This window comes from Sceloporus occidentalis, unplaced genomic scaffold (genome assembly GCF_023333645.1).
Source record: "Sceloporus occidentalis isolate IW3139 unplaced genomic scaffold, rSceOcc1.0.p SCAF_21, whole genome shotgun sequence".
Lineage (NCBI taxonomy): Eukaryota > Metazoa > Chordata > Lepidosauria > Squamata > Phrynosomatidae > Sceloporus > Sceloporus occidentalis.
The window spans coordinates 1,166,481-1,185,520 of record NW_028317001.1 but is presented as its reverse complement, the minus strand read 5'-3'; the positions used below and the strand labels follow the sequence as shown (position 1 = coordinate 1,185,520).

General features: G+C 42.4%; 1 protein-coding gene across 6 annotated transcripts; it reads right to left on the bottom strand.

The window, feature by feature from the left end:
• Window positions 1-1,703: 1,703 nt before the first annotated feature.
• On the bottom strand, window positions 1,704-17,957 carry LOC149301328 (uncharacterized). 6 transcript variants are annotated; one of them, XM_089483883.1, is made up of 5 exons: window positions 8,610-8,801; window positions 8,181-8,340; window positions 7,220-7,340; window positions 3,202-3,620; window positions 1,704-2,595 (listed from the first exon to the last, which is right to left on the bottom strand). In XM_089483883.1, the coding sequence occupies exons 2-4, from the start codon at window positions 8,253-8,255 to the stop codon at window positions 3,223-3,225; spliced, it is 594 nt and encodes a 197-aa protein (XP_089340009.1). In that variant the 5' UTR covers window positions 8,256-8,340; window positions 8,610-8,801; the 3' UTR covers window positions 1,704-2,595; window positions 3,202-3,222. The 6 variants fall into 6 exon arrangements, with proteins under 6 accessions (XP_089340009.1, XP_089340010.1, XP_089340011.1 ...); XM_089483884.1 differs by lacking the exons at window positions 1,704-2,595; window positions 8,610-8,801 and adding exons at window positions 15,137-15,272; window positions 17,874-17,957 and having other exon boundaries at window positions 3,152-3,620; XM_089483885.1 differs by lacking the exons at window positions 1,704-2,595; window positions 8,610-8,801 and adding exons at window positions 15,137-15,272; window positions 16,159-16,455 and having other exon boundaries at window positions 3,152-3,620.
• Between the last annotated feature and the right edge of the window lie 1,083 nt (window positions 17,958-19,040).

The following is a 19,040-nucleotide window of genomic DNA, read 5'->3' as shown; positions in this document are numbered from 1 at the left end:
GGCTCATTGTGATCTCAGCCTAAAGTTCCTTGCCTTAAAGATTGAAATGGGACTATTATCAGTTAAGGTGCTCTTTACCTGGATTGAGAATGGCCCATTGTGACCTAAGGCTGATGCTCCTTCCCTCATGCATTGAGTCTGCACATTTTGATTTCAGGCTGGTGCTCCTTACCTGAAGCATTGAGGCTGTCCCATTGTGATCTCAGAATCATAGAATCCTGGAATCATAGAGTTGGAAGAGACCACTAGGGCCATCCAGTCCTACCCCGCCATGCAGGAACTCTCAATCAAAGCATCCCTGACAGATGGCCATCCAGCCTCTGTTTGAAGACTTCTAAGGAAGGAGACTCTATCACCCTCCGAGGGAGTTTGTTCCACTGTCGAACAGCCCTTACTGTCAGGAAGTTCCTCCTAACGTTGAGGTGGAATCTCTATTCCTAGAGCTTCCATCCACTGCTCCAAGTCCTGTTTTCTGGAGCAGCAGAAAACAAGCTTGCTCCCTCCTCAATGTGACACCCCTTCAAATAGTTAAACAGGGCTATCATATCACCTCTTAACCTTCCCTTCTCCAGATTAAACATACCCAGCTCCCTGGGTAGTTCCTCATAGGGCATGGTTTAGTATAGGTGTTATATGGTCACATCTAGATCTTCCAGTGACCACTCTGGCTGCCATATTTTGGATTAGTTGAACTTTCCGGACTTAATACAAGGGTAGCCCTATGTAGAGCACATTACAGAAGTCAAGACGTGAGGTTACCAGCGCATGCACCATAGTGTTTAGGTCTTCAGGTTCCAAGAAGGGACGCAGTTGGCGTATCAACCAAAGCTGATAACAGGCACTCTTGGCCATCCTATCTATCTGAGCTGACATCTGGAGCAACGGATTCAAGAGCACCCCTAAACTGCAAAGACAGTCCTTTAGGGGAAGTGTGACTCCATCCAGGACCGGTTAACAGACCTCCATACCGAGAATAGGACCTCCAACAATACACACCTCCGTTTAATCTGAATTCAGTTTCAAGCTGTTTTTCCTCATCCAGCCCATTACTGCTTCAAGACATTCATTCAGAGGGAGATGCCTTCTTTAGTTGACACTAAGATACCTCTGGATGTCATGAGCATACAGAAAGCACCCGCCCCATGCCTCCGGATGAACTCTCTTGGCGGTTTGATGTAGATGTTGACTAGCTTTGGGGATAGGATGGCACCCTGGAGAACGCTGCATTTAAGATCCCTCATAGAGGAGCAACTGTCCCCAAGCATCTCCATCTGGAATCTGCTGGAGAAATAGGACCGGAAGCATTGCAATGCAGTGCCCCCGATCCCCAATTCCCTCAGGAGTTCCAGAAGGATGACATGGTCAATAGTATCAAAAGCCACTGAGAGGCCCAAAAGCATCAACAGGGTCACACTTCCCCTGTCGATACTCAAGCGGAGATCATCTAAGGTAACCATAGCAATCTTGACTCTGTATCCCATCCTGAAGCCAGGTTGAAATGGATCTAGGTAATCTGTTTCATCCAAGACTGTTCGGAGTTGAAGAGAAATGGAAGACGGGAGACCGCTCTGTAATTCTTCATGTCCAAGGGATCTGGGGAGGGCTTTTTCAGAAGCAGCCGTATCACTGCTCTTTTAAGCAAGATGGAAAATAGCCCTCCCTAAGTGATGCATCTATGATATATCTCAGGTTGAGTCCTCAAAGCATCTCCTCCTTGGATGACCAGCCATGAAAGGCAAGGGTTGAGAGGGCAAGTTGTCTTCTTCACACTTCCAAGGAGCTTGTCCCCATCCTCAGTACTCACAGATTCACAATGATCCAGTATGATCTTATTCACAGAGTCACTGGAATGTCTTTACTGTTTTTATTGTTGAGGTATGGAGCAGCATTGAAAATGTTCAGATGTGGCAGAGAAGCTAATGGACACTCGCTGCTCTTAACCAGGAATTGGTTGCAGCTGTGGCTCCAGACAGCAGGGGATTGTCCAAGATTGTGGCGGAGTGTGCCAGAGAGCAGCACATAGCACTTGTGTAAATATGCGGTGACATCTGGAATGATGGACAGTAATCCAGGTAACACAGGAAATTGTACAGGAAGGGGTTGAGCTAGATTGCCACATGGCAAAAGTGTATATAAGCTCAGATCATCATTGTACAGTGTGGGTTTTGTAATTGGTGGATGGGGTTGGTCTAGCTCTCGTGTATGTTTTGCAACCAAAAATAAACAGTGCCTCTTGGAGAAAAGCCAGCCTACGGTGCTTTAATCTAGCAGCTGTGTTTCCTGGCAAAGCTCCAGTCTGCCAGTTTGTCTATCTACTCACAAGCTTCCAAGATTGCTCTGAGTTCACCTCTGCATTTTCTCCCAACATTTATACTCTCATTGTTTAATCCAGTTTTAGTACTGGGATCGGGGGGGATTGATTTCTTTTGGATTTTATTGTAACCTCGATGTATTTTATTGTTGAAACCAGCACAGATTCTCCTTCATAGAGCGGGCTAGAAATAAATCTTTTCTTATTATATTATGCTGGCATCCAAGTCGGCTCGTATCTCGTGTGTGTGTTTGCCTTTGCTGTTCTTATGGCTGGGAATGGAGCTGAGGAATGAGGAGAGAAGAAAGGGTCAGTTTTGTGCAAATTCACAACTTCTGCGCATCAAAGAGTCCAGTCTGTTGAAATAGCAAAGAACTTTATTAAAACACATAGTCAGAAATTCAGTGTTTAAGCTAGAACTGCCCTCCCCAAGCCAAAGAATATATTGAAACCCCCAAACCTAAAACTCCACCTTCTACCAAACCTAGCCCCCACCTACAATTCCCACCATCTATCCCCCACTTTGCCATCCCTCTCACACGCACAATCTCTCCCTGCCCCAGACATTCGAAGAAACTGGATCCCTTTCTGTTACTACAGGTCCCCAACTTTCTTCAGCCAACATCCCACAAATTCCGAATGCTATCATTGCTATTCTAGCCAGCCGCAACAAACCCCAGCCCCCCATCTAACTAACCTAAACCACGACCCATAATCCCCCGCCAAATTTATAACCCAAAGCAATTATCTATACTAGTAGCAATTAAAACCTAAACTTTACTAAACATAACTTTAAAACATAAACAGACATATGGACAGAGAAACTGAGCAAATAAATTCATATGGGCTTTTTAGCACCGCTGGATGGAAAAAATATTTTTGTATTCCACCTTTACAAAAATAATGTTCATTCACTTCTTGGGTTTGTGTGGCTTCTCTCCTGTGCTGCCTCTCTGGTGACTGAATAGGCCTGACCTCCGAGAAAAGCATTTTCCACACTGCTGGCATTTGTATGGCTTCTCTCCTGTGTGGATTCGCTGGTGTATCACTAAGTTTCCCTTCAAATAAAAACATTTCTCACAATGCTGGCATTTGTATGGCTTCTCTCCTGTGTGGATTCTCTGATGTGCCACTAGGACTGACTTCAAACAAAAACATTTCCCACAATGCTGGCATTTGTATGGCTTCTCTCCGGTGTGGACTCTCCGATGCATGAGAAGGATCGACTTGTATGCAAAATGTTTCCCACAATGCTGGCAGTTGTATGGCTTCTCTGATGTGTGGACGCTTTCATGACTGACAAGTTCTTCTGTAAAGAAGGAAAACAATACTGAATATCAGAGTTAAGAAAGGAAAGTGTTAGCCCAAGATTTAGCCCTACGTTCACACCTCCCTATTTGATATTAAATTAATAAAGTTGGGGTGGGTGACCTGAGCAGGACCCTGTTGCAGATGCCCCAAATCCATGAAACGATTATATCCTTATCCACAGGAGCTGGCAAAGAAGAGATTGTGGGGGAACTACCTTGAGGTAATCAGTTGAAGCAGATAGTCATACAGACTGTTGAAAAAAGATTCCTTTAAACATGTGTAAAATATTTTGATTGAAAAGTGGCATCATATCCTGTGAGACGGCCAGAGAGTCCTGAGTCTGAGCACATGGCATGATGCAAGCCAACTGCAGAGGACGCTTCATGCTGTGTGGCACCAGGGGATGGATCACAACCAATACACAATACAGGACACATGTGGATTGCTGTGGATAGGATTGGAGTTGTGTATAGAAGAGATGGTGAACATGATGGAAGTCAGAGAGGAGAGCTTGCAAATATTTTGATTATATTGCAACTCAAGATAGAGAACCTCCAAAGATTCGGATGAAATCAACTGTGTCTGTGAATTATTTTTAAGTGTGAAATGTGGCCAGTGCATTGCCAATACCTGTATCTGGAACGTTGTTTCCATACTGTGCTGTGTTATTGTTGAGCTGCATCTGGGAGCATCATGCTCACATTGCGCTGTACATTGGCTTGTGAACGGGACTGGAATTCAGAGCCAACAAGGACCTGAGGACCGGTGTGGTAATCCCTTATGTCTGAGGTATTTGCACCAAGCACCCATTGCATTCAATTTGATTTTGGACCATATTTTCCCCACCCAGGAAACTTTCTAAAACGATTTAAACCTTATAGAAAACTCGGGTTCTGCCCACTAGCAACCATTTCAGTATAAATATTGCAGTCCAGTTGCAGACAGACACTCTGTTGGTTTACATTGCTAAACGCCTCACTACACTCGCCAGCTCCACTTGCCATGGGAGTTACTGACTTCTCTCCCCATTGTGGACCCTCAGCAATTGGAATCAAGTTCTGTCTAGGTTATGTATTACCATTAGCAAAGCCTAACATCTATTCACCACTCCCACCTTTGTTACCTAGTTCTTGTGTGTTTGTGTGAACACCTATATGTGTGTGCATGCGTGTACAGTGCACCTGCGTCATACGCAGGCACGTCTTATGCGGATTTCAGCATACACTAAAACCACACTGGGAAAAGGGGCGGCATGCCCCATAAGGGTTAATGCCGCCTGTGCGGAGCCCCATTCATTTAAAAAGGCTCGAGAATAGATGGGATCCCCCTAACACCGGGGGGGGGGGGGGGGGAGATCAGGAATGGGATGAGTCCCGAGGCCACTGTTGCCCCAATCTCTCCTTTGAGCTAAGTATGAAATTCCCCTGAAAGCATAGCACTTGGGAGTGTCCTCCCCAGACTCCAGCATTTCGGGTAACAAAGGGCCTCTGGAATCACCCATGGAGCTAAGCAAGCTCAGGTTGGAAAAGAAACATTAGGCAAAAAGGCATTTTTGTGTTGCCCTTTCCTCTCTTCATAGACATTGCTCATAATTTCTAAATGGAACGCCTTAATATGTTTGAAAACAAGGACCTGAGCTGCTTCTCACAGGTTCGGTTCTTAAAATCTGTCAGGTTGGTGGCTGCCTCCCAATCCCCAAGGCCCCTCTCCTGGCCCTTCCCAGAGGTCCCTTCCTCTCCGCACAGAGCTAGGAGATCCTGGCTTTGCTCCAGCCTTCCCCTCCTGGCTCCCATCTGCCAGATCCCCTTCCCTTTCTCCCTCCGCTCTCCAACCTTCCCTCTTGCCCATCTGCACTGCTTCAGCATCTCATTTTCAGCCTCTCTTCCCTGCCTTTCTATTTTTCACTTTCCCTCCGTCTCTCTGTTACAGACACAAACCCACAGAGTGTGATGCATAAAAGGGATCATAGAGTCATAGAGCTGGAAGAAACTGCAAGGGCCATCCAGTCCAACCGCCTGCCATGCAGGAACTCTCAATCGAAGCATCCCAGACCATCCAGCCTCTGTTTAAAGACCTCCAAGGAAGGAGGCTCCACTACACTCCGAGGAAGGAGTGTGTTCCACTGTCGAACAGCCCTTACTCTCAAGAGGTTTTTTCAAATGTTGAGGTGGAATCTCTTTTCCTGTAGCTTGCATCCACTGCTCTGGGTCCTAGTCTCTGGAGCAGCTGAAAACAAGTCAGCTCCCTCCTCAGTATGACATCCCTTTTAGGCCCATTTGTTGAGCAAGGCAGGATAATCAATATACAAATAATTCATTGGCAAAGGCAGAGCAAGGGGGCTGGGACCTGGACTCCAATTTCGGTGAGGGTGAAATGCCAAGGAGCAGCCTTAAAACAGCCTTAAAACATCTATAAGGCAGGTATGGACTACTGATGGGGTTTGGAGGAGATCTCAGGGGCAACCCCACATTGTATTGCCGGGGGGGCGGGGGGGAGATGAAATAATATTTTGCCCCTCAACATCCCGAAACATCCCTTTGGGGAAGAGGAGGCCATTTTGCCACTGTTGGGCCCTCTCTGAGTCATTGCAGGCCCAAGGGGGGCTTTCCCCTAAGAAGACTCTCCAGAGCCTTAAAAGGATGGAAGAGGGGCCAAAAGAGGTAGGAAACTTACTCAGGGATGTGCTGAGTACCATTTGGGTGAGAAAAGCATTAATCTCCATGGCTTCCTCCCATAAAATCCTAGAATTGGAAGTTTAGGATGGGGTTATTAGAATCCTTAGAACCTGGAGAGCAATAGTGCCTCACTGAACTACAGATTCAAATATTCTACAGGATGTTGCTATCACAATTAATCTAGGCTTGAAAGGGATCTAGGACTCCTAGTAGACCGCAAGTTGAACATGGGCCAACAGTGTGATGAGGCAGCTAAAAAGGCCAATGTGATTCTAGGCTGCCTCTATACAAGAATAGTTTCTAGAACAAGGGAAGGAATAGTGCCACTCTATTCTGCTTTGGTCAAGGCTCATTTGGAATAATCCTGTGTCCAATTCTGGGCCCCACAATTCGAAAAGGATGTTGACAAATTGGAGCATGTCCAAAGGAGTGCAACCAAAGTGGTGAAGGGTCTGGAAACCATCAAGCTCTATGAAGATCAGCTTAGAGAGCTGGTTATGTTTAGCCTGGAGAAAAGAAGATAAAGAGTGGATATGATCTCCATGTTTAAACATTTGAAAGGGTGTCATGTTGCGCAAGGAGCAGGCTTGCTTTTGCTGCAACAGAGAAAAGGAGACACCGCAATGGATGCAAAACACAGGGAAAGAGGTTCCACCTAAACCTTAGGAGGAACTTTGTGACAGTAAGAGCACTTTGACATTGGAATATATTCCCTTAGAGTTTGGTGGAGTCCTCTTCTTTGGAGGTCTTTAAAGAGAGGCTGGATGTGTATTCCTGCATGGCAGAAGGGGGTTGAACTGGATGGCCCTTGCGGTCTATTCCAACTCTATGACTCTATAATTCTAGTGGAACCATAGCAACATGATAATAATGAAAGGGCCCTCAGTCTTTATAGAAAGAGCCATGGATTCAGGTTCCTTACCTACAGAAGCCACATTTTCATAATTGTCCATCATTACAGAATTGTACAAAAGTTTCTGTTTCGCCGTCAACAGATTCCATTCATCCTTGGAGAAATATACTGCCACATCGGCAAAGGTCACCTGAAATAGAAAATAGACCTCATCCAGAGAGTGACAAAGAAAAGGGGAGGAAAGCACATGGTGCTTCCCAAATGTTATTTCATCACTTCAGAAATAAACTTTAAATTCTGTTAGCAAGCAAAAAGCTACTGCCTTTCAGATCAGTTTGTCTTGAATCCTTTCAATATAACATACAATGTAAAAAAGAATATAATTTAGGCCATGGCTGGGATATTGAGGATGGATTAGGATACTGACTATCCCAACACATAGAGTACATTTAGCCACAAAAGAATTATGGTGCATTTAGCCATTTCTTGCCACATTTCAGAGGCAAAGGTCATTTTAAAAAACAGTTCTGGGGAGCATTCTGGACTTGAAGGCCACTGGGCCACCCCCAATTTAGATCCAGAGATGGTCTCCCATATCCCCAACATTTCACAGACAGGAAAAGCAAGGCACATGTGGACAAGCAACACCAGAAGGTGGTGAGGATGGCCAAGGTTGTTTAGGAGGAAGATCACTCAAGCTAGGAAGGGCACAGCAGTTTGCTTTTGCTTCAACCTCCTGGCAAGGGAAGACCCTTGCAACTTATGTCCTCTCCTGTCCACATTTTTGAGTTGATGGGGTGCAAATTCCTTGGAAGTCACTTTGCAGCAACCCAAGGCAGCTGAGGAGAAGGGGCAAAGTGGGAGGAGGAGAGAGAAACCGGGAAATTTTTGAAAGCCCCTGAAAAAGTGGGGTGACAGAGGATTAACCAGGACTTTCTCTGCCAAATTGGAACAATATGTTCTCCGCTCACTTTCATGAACAGCCCCAGCAGTGACACAAAGGAAACTAATAGTCAGGATGTCAACTCACCAAAGAGTTGTTGTACTTCGACAGCCTCTTCCTCTTGGAGCCCAACTCCCTCTGCTTGGCCTCTGTGTTGGCCATTAGGTTGTCCTGGTGGCCCTGCACCTGTGTCTCTTTCAGCAAAATATGGCCCAAGGCTGTGTAGAAGGAGACTGAGATGAAGTTCCTGAGAAAAGAGACTAGGGTTAGGCTTGATTTGTCAAGACACAGAGAACAGCATGCTGCTAGTGAGATACGCAGGTGACATATGCCTTTGGGCCAATGCAGAGGTGGGTATCCCCTTCCTCCCTCTTCACCAAACAAAGCCCTCTGGACCTAGCATAGATTCACTGCAGCTCCCCTACACAACAGATACTCCATGTTAAATGCTTTTGACATTGCTGTGTTGCGCAGCACGTGAGGCAACACGTTAACGTGTGGCGCCAGATTCTCCACCTTGACTGTAGTCAGTAGCTTGTGAGCTGAAGAAACACCTGTCGCTTTCTCAATGAGCAGAGACACTGTAATCTTCTCTCAGATCAGGCTTTTATTCATATAAGAAGTTCCACTGTGTACAACACTATATACATCGACACCATCCACCATCCACACCAGTAACAACCCACTCTGAGGCTCACACTGTCTGACTCTTCCTCAGTGACAGTTGAGAATGACAGTTGACAGATGCATCAACATTCCAATGATGCACTGTTTAAATGCTGCCACTAGAGCTGTCAATGACTTCCACAACAACTCCACCTAGTGGCCACATGCCTGTCATTTCCTCAGACCTGTTCACCATGGTCCTGACACTCCATGCCTTGTGAGAGTGGAGGGGGGACAGGGGATGGGAATTGGAGAGGACCCTGGCTATGTCCCTGTCGCTAGATGTGAAATGAGCGCATCATCTGCTGAAACCTCCTGACCTCCCCAGTGGCCCTCAGAGGAGAAGGCCTTCCTTTTGCTTCTGGCTAGAGAAACACAGCTGCATGCTTCTCCAACAGTCTCATCAGGCATGGAATAAACATGGAGCATGGCTTCCACAATTCCCACTTTTCATTTTGTATTCCTTCTCATTTCACATCTATTTTAAACCTCTCCCTTATTCGACGATAAAGACACCATTGAAAAATCTAGGCCAGATTCTTTAAGTTTGATCTCTAGTTTTCCTTGCGATTCTTTCAGTACATCCTTGTATCTTAACCATAGAGTTTTCTGGATACCTTTCCTCCCAAAAAGTGCCTCATGTGACGAACACCATGAAGGTATTTTTGGACATATTCTTTTTTTTTTTTTAATAATAAATTGATAAAATATTGATTAAATTCACCTTACAATAATATATAAAAAGACTTTTACATTATATTCCCCATACATATAATATATCCCTTTATATTCCATTCTTTACTACTTTATCTAACTTTAATTCATATTTCTTTTCATCAAGTGCTCCCCATCCCCTGAGCCTAATATCTTCTTATTACTCTATCTCCAGAATTGTAACTCTTCCTCTGGTGATAAAACACCTCCTTCTTTTCCTTAACCTTTTTGTACAAATGTTTTCCATATTGCTTCGAAATCATTTCTCTTGCTTATTCCTCTTCTAAACTTAATTTCACTAGTTAACTCATCATTAATTGCTATTTGCCAAATCTCTCTATACCAATCTTGTATTTGTAAATCTCCCTGGTCTTTCCACTTTTTTGCTATCATTAATCTCGCCGCTGTTAATAAATTTGTAATTAGATCCTTTATAACTTGGGTGCAGTTAATTTTATCATATAAAGATAATAACGCTATCTTTGGACTCAATTCTAAATCAGTTTTTGTTATTTCTTTTATCTCCTCAAATACCATTTGCCAAAATCTCCTTACGGTTCTGCAACCCCACCACATATGCCTATAAGTGCCTATCTCTTGACACCCTCTCCAACGTAACCTTGAATAATTCTTATTTATATGACTTAACCTTACAGGCGTTAAATACCATTTCCAAATTATTTTGTAGTAGTTCTCTTTTATTCGTATAGAATAAAATTTTAAATGGCGTTGATTCCAAATTTTCCCCCATTCGTGGTCATTTATTTTTTGTACTCAATCATCCTCCCATGTTGTCTTTAAATAATCTTCTTTCTCATTATATTTTAATGATAATTTATATATTTCACTTGTGACCCCTTTCAAAGTTTCATTCGCCTCTATACTTTCTCTTTGCCTAATCAACTGTTCAAATTTTGTGTATTCTCTAATCTCTCCTATATTTTTCTCATACTTCTTTGTCCATTGTTCCAACTGAATACAATTATACCAAGTTAATTTTGATCCTTGCAATTTCTCCTTTATTTTCCCTTTCTCCCTCATAGTCTTCATCCATTCTCTTATCCTATATATTTCTTGACCTTTTACTAATTTCCCTACTTCTTCCTTTAAATTTACTGGAAAATTTTTTAGCATTATAACTGGTGTTAAAGGTGAAATAGCTGGCATTAGTTTTTCTTTATTTTTTTCCAAATTTCTAATATATTCTTTAAAAAGGGGTTTTCTATTTCCTTCATTTCTTTCATAGTAAGTTCTTTAAAAATTATATTTTCCAATTTTTCCTCTATTCCTGTTGTTTCCATCTCTAACCAATCTAATTCCCCTTTCTCTATGATTCCATCTATAATATATCTTCTTTGGTTTGCATTATAGTACAATTTTAAATTTGGGAGACCCAAACCTCCTTCTTTTTGGGGTTTATACCAATATCTTTTATTAATCCTTGCTTTTTTATTCCCATTACAATAGTTATTCACTAATACTTGCCAGTTTTTAATTTCAACCTCTGATATTTGTATTGGCAACATCCTAAACAAAAAATTAATCTTAGGCAGAATTTTCATTTTTATTAATGCGATTCTACCGAACCATGATAATTTTATATTTTTATATTCTTCTAATTTCCTTTTAATTTCTATTCTTAATTTTTTATAGTTCTGATCCTCTAATTTGTGTAGATTTTTTGTAATTTTTATTCCTAGATATTTAATTGTATCTTTTACCTTTATATCTATCTTTCCATCTTTTACAAATTCCTGTTCTTCCGTTTTTGGATAATTGAACAACATTAGCTCTGATTTATTCCAATTGACTCTTAGTCCTGTCATTTGTCCAAACTCCTTTAAATGGTTTTTCACATTATTCATTTTTTCCAAGGGGTCTCTAATTGTTAATAGAGTATCATCTGCAAATAAACTTATCCTATTCAATTTTCTCACCCCAATTCCTTCCAGATTTTTATCCTCCCAAATAATATTTGCTAATATTTCAATAATTATTGCAAATAAAACCGGGGAAAGAGGGCATCCTTGCCTTGTTCCTCTAGAAATTGAAATTTGTTCTGTTATTCCATCATTTATTGTTACTACTGCTGTATTATTTAAATACAACTGATCTATCAATCCTCTAAACTTTTCTCCCATACCTAATTTCTTTAACGTTATTTTTAATGCTGGCCATTCCACACAATCAAAAGCTTTATAAATATCTAATGCCATTATTCCTGCTTTCTGCTTTCTTTTCTCTATTATATTTATTTTATTCAGTACTCTTCCTATTAAATTTGACATTTGTCTTCCTTGCACAAATCCACATTGATCATTTTGAATATATTTATATATAAACTTATTCATTCTTTTTGCCATTATGGCTGTTAATATTTTAGCATCCTGATTGATAAGGGATATAGGTCTGTATGAGCCTGGATCTGACAAATCTTTATCCGGTTTTGGAATCAATATTATCATTGAGTGGTCCCATGATGGTGGGATCCTTTCTCCATTTAAAATTTTATTGTATAACACTTCTAATTTAGGTATTAAAACCTTTTTAAAAGTTTTATAATATTCTGGTCCTAATCCATCCATTCCTGGTGATTTCCCTCCTTTTAATTTATCTATCACTTCTTCAATGTCGTTTTTCGAAACTGGTTGTTCCATTATTTCTTTATCCTCTTCTTCTATTTTTGTTCTCCAATTTTTCTATATATATTCCTCAATTTTGTCAATTGAACTATCCCCTGCTGTATATAAATCTTTGTAGTATTCTTCAAATATCTTTATCTTTTCTTTCATCAGCATACATTTTTTCCCTCTTTTGTCCTTTATAACCCCTATCAGATTTTTCTCTTTCTTTTTTTGTGTTAATCTTGCTAACATTTTTGAATTTTTGTTACTATATTCAAAAAACTCCCTCCGTAAATATATCAAATTTTTCTGGATCTGATCTATTTCTATCTTGTCTAATTCCTTTCTTTTTGCTTGCAGTTTTATATATATATTTTTACTTCTATTCTTTATATAATCCTTATTTAATTTTTCAATTTCTGTTTCCAATTTGATTTTTCTCTCTTCCTTTTGTCTCCTTACCTTGCATGTTTCCCTAATACAAATCCCTCTTGCCACTGCTTTCATAGTATCCCATAATAAAGCTTGAGAAATCTCTTTGTTATTAATATCCCATATAACCTGCCATTCTTCCTCTATTTTATTCACTATTTCTTTATTATTAAGTATGCTAGTGTCTAACCTCCATCTTTTTGCTTCTCTATAATCTTTTTTAATTATGAAATCCATGTTTACTATTCCATGATCTGTAACTTTTATTCCTTCTATTTCACTATTTAATACCCTTGACATCATATTTTGGGATACAAAAATGAAATCTATTCTAGAATAATTTTTATGAACCGCTGAATAGTAAGTATAGTTCTTTTCATCTCCTTTAATCAATCTCCATACATCTTTTAATTCTTTCCTATTCATTATCTTGTTCAAAGGTGTAATCTTATTAAGTCTGTCCCTAATTGTTGGGTCTGATTTATCTTTAACCTTATCCATGACCATATTGAAATCTCCTGCCATAATTTTTGGACATATTCTACACTTCTTTTCCCCCCAGATCTTCAACAGAGCTTTTCTTACGAAATGATTTGTGCTTTCTTTATGAACTTTCTCTTTGCCGTAAATTCGGGATCCATTCCACCCAAATCTTAAATGTTCACCCTCCAGACATAACAATTGTTCATTCTCTAACATAAACCATTCTCTAATCCAAACTAAACAACAAGCAGCATCATAAAGTTTTCAGTTTGGTAAACCCAGCCCTCCTCTACTTTTGTCATCACAAAGTAGTTTTGTTTTTATCCTGGCTCTTTTTTTATTCCTTTTGCCATAGAGTCAATGGTTTTTCATTCTGGATGATGGGTATCGCTTGAAGCAGAAGCAGTATTTCAGGAAGGAAACTCATTTGGATCAGAGATATTTTTCCTAATAGAGATAAGTGTAATTTCCCCCATATTTCTAGGTCTTTTCTGATTTCCTTCCTTATTGTCTCATAGTTATTGTGAAACTGATCTGTGTTTTTATTGGTGAAATTTATTCCTAGATATTTAACTTTCTTTCCCACTTTAAATCCACTAATTTCTTCCAGGATTTGTTCTTCCTTTCCCCCATATTTTATGTTATTAATGTTGTTTTGTCTCTGTTTACTTTCAGTCCCGAAACATATTCCAATTCCACTATTACATCCATCAATTCCCTTATGCTCTTTTCTGGGTTCTCCAGGGAATACAAAATGTTGTCTGCAAAGACTCTCATTTTAAACTCAATGTATGTTAATTTTTATTCTATTGATCTTATTTTCTAATCTTATCCTATTATTCACACTTCAAGGATCAGAATGAACAAAAGGGGTGATAGTGGGAAAGCTTGCCTTGTACCTTTAGAAATCTTAAATTCTTCTGTTTCTTTATAGTTAACAATTAGTTTGGCTCTTTGATCTTTATACATTGCCCCTATCTTAAATAAGAAGCTACTATTTCGATTATTTCAAGTGTCGCAAATGACATATCCCATCCTATGTTATCGAAGGCCTTTTCTAAATCGACAAAGTGCAAATTTTTTTCCGTTGTGCCTTTCTAAATATTCAATTATATTTAAGACGTTTCGTATGTTATCACTGAGTTGTCTGTGGGGGAGAAATCCCGATTAGTCCTTGTGAATCCAGTCTTTAAGAACCTTTTTGAGTCTATCATAGAAAATAAATTATAATCCATATTTAATAAGGAAATTAGCCTATAGCTCTACTTCAGTTGCATCTATATCTTCTTTTAACCGCAAAGTTATATTAGCTTGTTTCCATGTTTCAGGATAATGGTTTCCTTTGATGGCATTTATCGTTAATTTGAGTGGTGTTAACAGTCGATCCTCAAATACTTTATGATAACTGGCGATGAAGCCATCATTCCAGGTGTTTTCCCTTTTTTCCCTTTTTCTTATTACTTCCATGATTTCTGCTGTTGTCATCGGTCCATTTAATATAGTTCTTTGTTGGTCTGAAAGTGGCTTTAACTTAGCTTTTCCCAAAAACTCCTCCATTTTGGCTCTAGACGTTTGAGATCCTTTATATAATTTAGCATAGAATTTTTGGAAGACCTTCTTAATTTTATTTTGGCCAGATGTTAATGTCGAATCTTTCTTTATTTCCGTAATCGTGTTTCGTTGTTTCAACTTCCTTATTTTATTGGCAAGCCATCTTCCTGGCTTGTTTGCTGGTTCAAAACTCCTTTGTTTTAGATATCTAATTTATGCTTCTTCTGTATAGGTTTATGAGGGAAGACTGCATCCTGGACTATGCTAATTTTGGGGATGTGAAGACCTATGGAAATTCATTTTATAAACCCAGTGAAACAAATATCTCACAAACCTCTAGTAAACAACATGTACACACACAGTCCCCACACAAAGGACTCACTGGCGCACTGTGCGTCTGGGGTCTGGAAATCCAACTTCCACCTTCTGGGAGGACAATGCTGCCAGAAACTGAATTTGGGGCTTTATACCTGCAAAGCATGGCTCACTCTCTCAACTGCAACCCTTCCACACAATCCTGGACTGAAACATTTAAACAAAGGTCCTCTTTCAGCTCCAGGAATAAAGGCCTACCTTCACTGCAAAGACCCTGATTCCTGCAGCCCTCTCCTGCAGTCCTTTATTGCCGGAGCTTCCCTGGGTCAGAGGCTGTCTCCTCAACCGTAGAGAAGGGTTGCTCTGAGTGCGAAGGAGGAGGAGGTCCACAGGGCTGAGGGAGGAAAGGCAATGGGGAAAGGTCAGTGCCAATGGCCATGGAGAGCAGAAGGTGGCAATGCCTATGAAGCCCTCTGAGTCCCAGCCATTCTAGGAATGAGTGGCAGGAGTGAGTCCAGGGGGCTGAGGGGGTCTCCTTTCCCAAAGAGGGAGGCAAGGACCAGTGGGACCCTCCCCAGCTAGGGCAAAAAAGGAGGGTCTCTTTCCCACCTCTCTCTCCCATCCCCCAAAGCCCAGCCTCCCCACTGGCCCTGAGTCCCTGCCTAGCCTTCCTCAGACCCCCACAGGCCCCTCCCTCCCTCCCTTCCTTCCTTCCTTCCTTCCTCCCTTCCTTCCTTCTCCCTCCCTCCTTTCCTTCCTTCCTTCCTCCCTTCCTCCCTCCCTCCCTCCCTCCCTCCCTCCCTCCCTCCCTCCCTCCCTCCCTTCCTTCATTCTCCCTTCCTTCCTTCCTTCCTTCCTTCCTTCCTTCCTCCCTTCCTTCATTCTCCCTCCCTTCCTTCCTTCCTTCTCCCGCCCTCCCTTCCTCCCTTCCTTCCTTCCTTCCTTCCTCCCTTCTCCCTCCCTCCCTCCCTTCCTCCCTCCCTCCCTCCCTTCCTTCCTCCCTCCCTCCCTCCCTCCCTTCCTTCCTTCCTTCCTTCCTTCCTTCCTCCCTCCCTCCCTCCCTCCCTCCCTCCCTTCCTTCTCCCTCCCTTCCTTCCTTCCCCCCTTCCTTCCTTCTCCCTCCCTCCCTTCCTTGCTTCCTTCCTTCTCCCTCCCTTCCCTCCTTCCTTCCTTCACCCCAAAATGGAGGGCCAGAGGCACAAAGGGACACACTTTCTTCCTTTTGGCCCAAGGAGCCTGGCCTCATTCTCACTCTGGAGCCTCAGGAGAGAAAGAGATACCTCTGTTCAACTGAGGCCTCAGAGAAGGTTCCGGAACCTTATTCCCCACAATCACAAGAAGCACAAAATGGCTGCCTGAACACAAAATGGCCGCCTCTGCCTCAGTGCTTGGCAGTTGTCCGTTTAAGGCCTTCAGGGAACCCAAAATGGAGGACAAAATGGCCCCAAAGTCGGAAGGGACCCCAAACAGGATTTCTGAACCTAAACAACACAGAAAGGTTTTCCTGATGGCACCCGATGGCTGTGAGGACACAAAAGTCCCCAAACAGGATTTCCAAACCTTAACAACACCTAAACATTTTCCTGGTGCTATTGAAAGGAGGAACCTGATCCCCTCCTTAATTACAATCAAGAGTGAAAGATATTGATATTAAGAGTGCCCATCGTCCACAACCAGCTCAGGTCTTGACCGCTCAGGGAGGCCAGTCCAGCTGCAGGTGGCCCTCCGTCCGTCCCCCTTTCCTAATGCATTCCTCCTCTTTTCCCCAGCATCAGCCCCTTTCCCAAGAAGGCTGCATCCGCACTATAGAAATAAGGCACTTTGACACCGCTTTAACCACTCAGTGCTATGGAATCCTGGGATTTTACCTTTGGATGCTTAGCCTTCTCTGCCAGAGAGCTCTCATGCCACAACAAACTACAAATCCCAGGATTCCATAGGATGGAGCCAGGAGAGTTAAAGCAGTTTCGAACTGAAGTATTTCTGTAGTGCAGATACAGACTGTTTCAGTTGCAAAAGGACCCAAGTTGAATTTTTATCCTGTTAAAAATGTTTTTGCTTTTTTAAATATAAGAAGTTTGTTTTTCTGTCTAATCCTTATTCTTCTTGTTGTTATTTGTTTGTTTGTTTGTATGTATCATTCTTGGTAATATGAGATGGTCTGGTCTGCCTCCTTCCTTCTTCCTTGAAAATCTATTGATAAGAAAACTGGGGAGACTTTTAAAACCTCCCAAAGGAGCTACTTTTGGCCTTTTTGGGGGACAATCTTAGAAGGGATAATTTCTGATCCTTTTTAAAACCCACGTTCCCCAGAAGGAGCAGAGCTGTGTAAGAAAACCCTCTCAGAAAAGAGACACAAAGAGACACACTTCCTTCCTTTTGGCCCAAGGAGCCTGGCCTCCTTCTCTCTCTGGAGCCTCAGGAGAGAAAGAGAAGCCTCTGTTCAACTGAGGCCTCAGAGAAGGTTCTGGAACCTTATTCCCCACAGTCACGAGCAGCACAAAATGGCTGCCAGTACACAAAATGGCCGCCTGAACACAAAATGGCCGCCTCTGGCTCAGTGCTTGGCAGTGGTCAGTTTGAGGCCTTCAGGGAAGCCATAATGGAGGATGAAAGGGCCCCAAAGTCGGAAGGGACTCCAAACAGGATTTCCAAACCTTAACAACACTTAAAATGCCAAGCCAAAAGAACATTCCTAGAGTTCCATAAGACAGAGCCATGGCCATTACGGTGGGGCACATCAAGAACGCCCAGGAAGGTGGCATTAATGATGATTAAGGTGTGACAGCAGCTCCATCCTCTGCCCCGCAGGTCTGATAATATCATCATCAATCATCATCATCATCATCATCATCCTCATCATCATAATCATCATCACTACAGCATGAGAGCCACCATTAAAAGCATTAAAATCCCTTTTGGGGAGTCCCACTCTCCCACCTTCAGAGAGAGTGGCCCATGCCTAGAAGGACTGCTGGGCCTCCTTCCTCCCCACCTTAGTGGCAGTGGCCAAAGGAAAGCATCAGCAGCAGTAGACCCAAGCCAGGCCCAGCCAGCCCTCAGTGCAGCAGTGAAGCCTAGTGGTTCCAGGCCTTGTCTCTCTGCTGACCCTCCCTGTCTGTCTGTCTCTCTCTTTCTCTCTAGGACACTCTGCTCCTCTCCTCGCTCACTCTTCCACGCATAGAGCTAAATAGAGAAGCTGAAGCTCCGCCTCTTCTCGAGGCTGGCCAATGGGGGCAGAGCAGCTAGAAGACCCTGCCCCTGCCTGCCCCAGACTCACATTTTGCATTCTGGCGGCCATTTTGTTTTCTGGTAGCCATTTTGTTTTCTGGTGGCCATTTTGTTTTCTGGTGGCCATTTTGTTTTCTGGTAGCCATTTTGTTTTCTGGCAGCCATTTTGTGTGCTGCTTGTGACTGTGGGGAATAATGTTCCAGAACCTCCTCTGACCATTGGCTTCTCTTTCTCTCCCTGAAGCTTTAGAGTGATAAGGAAGCCAGGCTCCTTGGGTCAAAAGGAAGGAAGTGTGTCCCTTTGTTGTCTTTTGTGTCTCTTTTCAGAGAGGGTTTTCATATTACACAGCTCTGCTCCTTCTGGGGAACATGGGTTTTAAAAGGGATCAGAAATGGGGAGGATAGTATTAATACAAGCCTGATTCTTTTTCTTCACAAACATTGGGCTTTGGCTTCTAAGAGGAAGACTGCCCCCTCTTAGAAAAAAGGCCAAAAGCAGCTCCTTTGGGAGGTTTTAAAAGCCTCCCCAGTTTTCTTACTTACTAAGAGATTTTTACTCATGAAGGAAGTTGACAAAGCAGACCATCTCACATTACCAAGAATAAAACAAACAAATATAGACACAAAGAAACAACAACAAAAGTAAGGATTAGACAGAAAAAAGAGCTTATTTTTTGAAAGTAAAACCATGATTAAGAGGGTAAAAACCAGACTTGGGTGCTTCGACCCTTTTACAACCAGCTCAGGCTGTATCTGCACTGCAGAAATATTCCAGTTCGAAACTGTGTTAACTCTCCTGGCTCCTTCCTGTGGAATCCTGGGATTTGTAGTTTCTTGCGGCACCAGAGATCCAGAGCCACCCCAAGGCAAGGCTCTCCAGGGCTCTCTTGGCCCTCCTTTGCTTGCGAATACTGACTATCTCAGGGAGTCT

Bases quoted from the DNA above. Each gene is read 5' to 3' on its own strand.
- LOC149301328 (XM_089483884.1), bottom strand. From the start codon at position 8,255: ATGGCCAACACAGAGGCCAAGCAGAGGGAGTTGGGCTCCAAGAGGAAG. The intron at 7,341-8,180 runs GTGAGTTGACAT...TTTCTATTTCAG, and splicing joins CGAAGTACAACAACTCTTTG to GTGACCTTTGCCGATGTGGC. The intron at 3,621-7,219 runs GTAAGGAACCTG...CCTTCTTTACAG, and splicing joins TGAAAATGTGGCTTCTGTAG to AAGAACTTGTCAGTCATGAA.